This window comes from Mercenaria mercenaria, chromosome 13 (genome assembly GCF_021730395.1).
Source record: "Mercenaria mercenaria strain notata chromosome 13, MADL_Memer_1, whole genome shotgun sequence".
Lineage (NCBI taxonomy): Eukaryota > Metazoa > Mollusca > Bivalvia > Venerida > Veneridae > Mercenaria > Mercenaria mercenaria.
In genome coordinates this window covers 7,878,276-7,885,040 of record NC_069373.1, presented here as the reverse complement: position 1 = coordinate 7,885,040, position 6,765 = coordinate 7,878,276, and the positions used below count along the sequence as shown (strand labels likewise).

The following is a 6,765-nucleotide window of genomic DNA, read 5'->3' as shown; positions in this document are numbered from 1 at the left end:
ACTTCACCATTTTGAAAAGTCACAAAAATACAGCTTAAAATGTCTGAACTTTACAAACTAGCGATAAGGAAGAAGATGAAAACAAAACAAAATAACTTCGTTGTCTTCCCCTGTCGAAAACTATTAGTTTATATATGTATCAGCTAGATTAAAATATTTTCTAGTAGTAAATAAATTTTTTACACTTCCGTATCTTATAAATGGTAGTAACCCGTTTTCTAAAAGTACAAGTTTTATGTAGATTTTGTGGCTTTTAAAAATGGTTGTGGTAGTAAAATGAATGAAACAATATCTTTGAACTTTTGATGCGTTATTGACAACATGTTTCTATATATATATGCTTTTAAAATGACAAAAAAGTACATTCAGTTATTTCTATGATATTGGCAGAATAACAAATGGCAGTGCTCTAATTCTATAATGGCTTGTACCTAGGTCAGTATTCAGTGCTCTAATTCTATAATAGCTTGTACCTAGGTCAGTATTGTTCTGTACCTTATTGCTCTGTATTCCAGCTTGACAGTGATTTATGTTTGTTGCGACTATTAACTTACACAAGTGGTTTCTTACTCATTCCTCATTTATTGTAGATTTGCAATGGGGAGGTGGACATGGCTATAGGTGGTGACCAGGGAGGTTCCGTACGTATTCCAGCGTCTTGGTGTGGTATTGTGGGGCTTAAACCTTCATGGGGTCTGGTACCGTACACAGGAGCGGCGCAGCTGGAAATCACTGTTGATCATCTTGGGCCAATGGCAAGATATGTTCAAGATTGTGCACTATTGCTTGAGGGAAGTATTGTCTCATTTTAAATGCAAATTATCATAACATCCGAAGGCAAAGTATATGCAATCAGAAGCATCGCAGTCACACTTAATATTTGTTCCAAAGTAAATTGATCTACAGGTACCTCTAATATTAAAAAAGTTGTATTTTAATACTACAGGTATACTTCATTTCAAGTATTTTTACTGCATTCAACGATATTTGCCACGTGAAGTCACCATTGCGTTTTACCTGAAACGATGACAACGATCTAATAGGAAATGGCACGTTCCAGGAACGCCGCCTCGCCAAAACGAAACCTCACACCAGTGTCTGTATGAATGTGTAAATGGTTACATTTACAGAAACATCATGAAATAAATAATAACACACTCACAAACAGAAACGCTGACAGAAGCAATTCACGTTTATGTATTTTATTACTTTCTGTTCTAGGTTATAGCTGGTTATGACGAGGGACGTGACCCACGGCAACCTATGAACTTTGAAGTGCCTAAAGTAACAGATTTATAATTTGTTAACTGTGCACGAGAGAAGTTCGACAATTGATTGTTTTCGTTTATATAGTAGTTTGTGTTTTGATACGACACATATTGGCTCCTTCAGCTTGATGGCAAACTTGACGGCTGGAAGATAGGTTTGGTGACTGAGGGTTTCACAGGTTGTGACAGTGACGTCCAGTCTATTGTACGAGAAGCGGCACAACAATTGAGTAAAGCTGGAGCGCAAGTGGAAGATGTATCTGTAGCCATAAACACGCATGGTATTGTAATATTGTGAAAATAGAAATATGAACAATTCTATGTTTTTCTTAGTTGAGTTGAAAAGGTTTTTTTTTTTACATTTGTATCAGACAAATAAGGAAAACTATTACTCAGTCTGCCTTTTGACAAATGGAAAAGTCAAAAAGTCGGATTGCAGTAATATCTATTTGGTTACTAATATTCTATTGCAGCAACTTTTCACCAAAGATATGCTGTTGAATGTTTATACCTCGCGCAACCTTTATGTTCGTTCATACTTATACAGATGCTTCAGAGTTTAAAACCTAAACTAAAATCAAAGTGAACACTTTATAGCAATCTGTTTACATCTCGAGTGTGCAACAGGGGCCCTTTCAAAGTTTGATGTAAAAGTGGCCGTCGATATATTAAAAGAAACGCGTATGCGCTGGAAAAGCATTCCTGGAAAGTAAGAATATGGTGTCAAGAAATATGGACATAGAGTCCTAGACGCTTCGATTGATGAATAAATCTAACAATTTTACAAAAACAAACTTTCTTTGTTACTTCGCAATGTTTTATATGACTATTCATTTTGTAGAAAACTCAATGTGAATGAAGATATTTCATTACGCATTTCTCAGCTTTGATTTCTTAAGAGATCGATATAAGCTCAACGATAAATTGGGTTGTTTTATTAGCCTAGTTGATCCGATCATCGTGGTATGCGCAACAGCTCTGTGGATGTTGGGTCAGACACTATGAAATTTGTATGCATGTTTGGAAAATACATAGAAAAGGTTTGTTCAGCCGTAAAACTGATATCTAAACTATACATTTTACATTGTATTTGCAGTGAATCAGCTTTAACGATGTATATATGACATATATATAAATCTACCTTTTTATTTCCAGTATAGTGGTTCGCAGGCCTTATTGGAACCCAAATAAACAGCGGTGAAAGGCACAACAATGTAAAGGAAAGCAATCCTGCATTATTCTGTAAAACACGGGTTTTTCTTGCCGTATTACCCTCCAAGACTTTGCCGAATTTCAGGGTTGGAACCAACCTTTGCAAAAACTGCTTAGAATTTTAGAAAAACATTATCTTGTGTTTAAAGCCCACTATCTTGGCTTGAGCCTCGTAAAAATTTATTCAAATCGATGAAAAAATGAAATACTTACGGTGTTTTTAAGTTCTGAATCGATGGATTTGTTTATTAATTTTCTTGCCGTAATACCCGAAAATGACGTCACATTCCACGTGGTATGTACGCACTGTATGGGGCGTGTCTAGAATGTAGAAGAACGGATACGCGTTTTTCAATGAATACGGAGATTGTAGTCCATGCAAACTCTTTCTTTCATCTAGAAGTTTTGTTGTGTATCATATAATTAGCAAAGAAAATGATACAAGTATCTGTTTACACAAACTGTAAAAAGTAAAATACTATTTCCTTTGTTTATTTTAAGACTTATGGAAACAGATTTTATGGATGAGCACAGAATTTGAACATGAAGTTGACAAAAGTCTACGACGAGGCTTTGACAAATTATGACGTTCTGATTATGCCTACATTGCCGTTTAAAGCGCCTTTGTTACCTGAAAAGGATTCTAGTACCCTGGGTTTGTTCATTTATTCTTCCACACAGTTAAGTCTAATTACAGCTAATTTATAAACATGTCTCACCGGTCAAAGGTCATCTTTTTGAAATGACATTTTGCACGATCGTGTCACAGATTATATTAATAAATGATAGAGGTGCATGCTGTCTAGTTAGCACTTACAAAAGTTAATGTTTTGTCGTAAAACCATTTTTCCATATCAGGCCGATTTAAAAGAAATCTATCATTATATATTTTCAGGACGTTTAAAGAATGCTCTAGGAATGGTAAAGAACACAGCGCCATTCGACAGTACAGGACACCCCGCAATCAGTATAAATGCGGGGTATTCGGAAGGTCTTCCTATTGGAATGATGATTGTTGGAAAACAATTTGAAGATGTCAAAGTCCTTCAGACAGCATTTGCATTTGAACAGTTGCAAAAGAGAAAATAAAAAACTGGCATGTACTGGAATTTTAACAAGCAATATAAAACTGATTATTGGTACTGATGATAAACGCGGACAGATGATAAAGTCGACCACCTTGGAAATATTTGATTGCAATCGGTTATTTATAAAATTGAACACACCATCTAATAGTTTCCATTTACAACACCAACTGGTGTAAATAAAAACAAAGTTGGTAAATATTCTGTATATATAAATGACTTACATTTATCTGTATAAAAATATTTATCCGAAATTGCTGGGGAAGAGGGCGTTTTTTTTTGCGCATGCTCACTGTCGCCACATGAAGGCCTGACATTGGGTAACTTTTCATTACTTGATCAGGAATGACTGTTGCAGTTTTTTTGGGGAAAGTTTCAATATAATACTACATAGAAAATTTTGTAAACGACGAAGTGGTCGAATTTATCATCAGTCAACCTACTTACAGTCCCCATTTTACAAACCCCTTTCAGGGCCTCACTTTGTGTGAGTTTGCTAACTAAATATAAATTTGAATGATGCAAAGTTTTCAGCAAATGTTAAGCTTTATTTTGGTACCAACCATTGATTACAAATTGCAGAAATAAAAAAGTTACAGGTAAAAAACCTCATTTTCTGTTTGGGTTTATCATCAGTACCAGTACAGTGATATGATATCATTCATGTTGCACAAACAGGTATGCAAGATTCTTATAGTCATCACATGTTTAAATTTGAATCGAAAGTACAAAACTGGTTTTCATCCAACTGTTAGTGTAAATGTTACATAAATTATGCACTTAGCGTTAGTTAGTTGTACAATTACATGTATATAACTGCAACACATTTGAATGATTTGATGGATGTTCTAAGCTTCCTTTTGCATGGCACAGCACTCTAATGACGACTAATATACAGTAAAAGAAATATTGAAAGTTCAAAAACGCGCACTGTGATAATTTTATTTATATGTTTAGGCAGATCAATATATTGTTACGAAGCTTGGTCAGACAATTTGTTTTTAATTACTTGTTTCAGTATATCAAATTATTTTACTATCATGTTGTTATTATTTATTGACGCTCGTTGACATGCCCTACATTTCAATCTCTGTCACATCATCATGATCTGAGGTTTCTTACTAAACATTAAAATTATCTGACATGCAGCCTAGTAATAGGGACTTGATTCGAGAATAAAAAACAACAACAACAAAAAACGTGCGTAAGTATGGTAAGACGTATACATGTATATTTGACACAATATCAGGAGCGGCCTGTATATCAATACGTAATTATAAGAAATTCAAGAACTATTCAATAGCACTAAGAAACTTGCCACATTTATATGCCATTTTTTGTTCAAAGGAACCCCCTACAAAACAAAACGACATATACACGGGTGGTAAACGCGCAATCCAATTCCCGCTGGGAATACGCTTAAAATGGGTTGCGCAACGTCCGGTGCTGGTGTTGCGCGTAAAAAAAGACGAAATTGAGGTATGTGAAGTTATGATTTTGCTCAATATGACACAAAAATAAATGTTCTCGAGAAAAGCAAACTGCTATTCGACACAAATATGATAATACATCATATGTGTGAAATATCTGGTTTGAAATTTATGATTCGGATCTATTATCACAAAACCTCTGGCGACACGAAGCGTGAAAAAAGTATGAAATCAACAAAAATGCCAGTTTCTGACTTTATATACCTAATCTTAGGACATCTGACGCTTCTAACACAGTAGCAAATGTCACATTTGTTTGCTTCAAATCCAGCTTATGGGGACATTATTGACAAACAATCATCGGGAATTGGGTTGCTCCCCGGGAATGGAGTTGCTCGTATATATCATAATGTCAAACGTTTCTGTCACGTCTGTGAATACACAAGTTTGCGCCTACATAGGTCCTCATAACTGTATTATTTCAATGGAAATAACTGTCTGAATTATTTCGAGAAGAATGGGACCATGATTTGGACTCTAACACACGTATTGTATCACTGTACGTACCAATGATACGGTGGCCCTTTCGAAATGTTATTGTAATTATAATAGAAATATAGTAATGCGGAAAATATGCATAATTACTATATTTTCAATTGTCTATATCATTTGCATAATTATATGATACATGTACTAGTAATTAGCAGAAAAAGGGGCTACGTTTGCAATTCTGGACTAACATTGACCAAATGCCGTTGGCTACTTTTACACAAATCTAGTATTTCATGGTTAAAGATTGCTGCTGGTGAAGTTTCTCTGCATTTGTGAACACTCTTCTGTCAGAGTAAGAATAAGGATGTCTTCCTGCTGAAATGTTTCTACACAGGTCGCAATACGTAATAGCTATAATCAGAGAGAGAGAGAGAGAGAGAGAGAGAGAGAGAGAGAGAGAGAGAGAGAGAGAGAGAGCTCATCTACGTTTCGCAAGGTTATGAGTACGATCCTCGTTTGAGGCGTATGGTTTCCGCTGTGATAAGAGACATCGTGTCTGAAATCATTTGTCCTTCACTTCTGATTCATGTGGAAAAGTTGGCACCTACGGAAAACAGGTTACTACGGGTACCGAATCTCTGGCTAGATTAACTGCCCACCTAAACATAACTGAAACGCAGTTGAAAACGTAAAAATTCCCATCGTGTTCCTGCTCTTGTGTCGATTAAGACCATCTGAAGTAAACTTCATTGAGACAAATCTCACATGTATTTTAAACCTCAATAGACACAGTATCAGCCTTATGTTGGCCGTAAACTGTTAAGGACACTGGCTACAAACGAGTTTTCTTGCCAAAAACTAAATAAATAAATTTAATAAAAGAAGGAAACAAGGACATTGTAAAATCCATTGGGATTTTAAAAGGGCTATTTGATTATAAAATGTGTAAGAGCAACTCCATTCCCGGGGCGCAACCCCATTCCCGGTAATTTCTTGCCTGTTTTCCCCCAGAAAGCAACATTTTATTCATGTATATGTAATATTGATGACTATATTACATATGTTTGACCATTAGAAGCGTCACATTTTCAGAAAGTAGGCAAACGAATTAGAAAATTGGCATTTTTCATGATTCCATACTTTTTGACAGTTCGAGCCAGCAGAGTTTTCGTGATAACGGAGCTGATTCTTAAATCGATAAGCTCATACTTCACACATATGATCCTTATTCATTTTTGTGTCGAATAGCATTTTGTATTTTTCGAACACACTCGTAAA

At 35.4% G+C, this 6,765-nt stretch overlaps 1 protein-coding gene across 1 annotated transcript; it reads left to right on the top strand.

Moving 5' to 3' along the window:
- Positions 1 to 259: 259 nt before the first annotated feature.
- On the top strand, positions 260 to 4,488 carry LOC123530541 (amidase-like). The gene is given in 6 exon segments (XM_053520711.1): positions 260 to 268; positions 591 to 800; positions 1,222 to 1,302; positions 1,393 to 1,562; positions 2,996 to 3,135; positions 3,376 to 4,488. Coding segments are annotated over 6 exon segments (804 nt in total). The 3' UTR covers positions 3,570 to 4,488.
- The last annotated feature ends 2,277 nt before the right edge of the window (positions 4,489 to 6,765 follow it).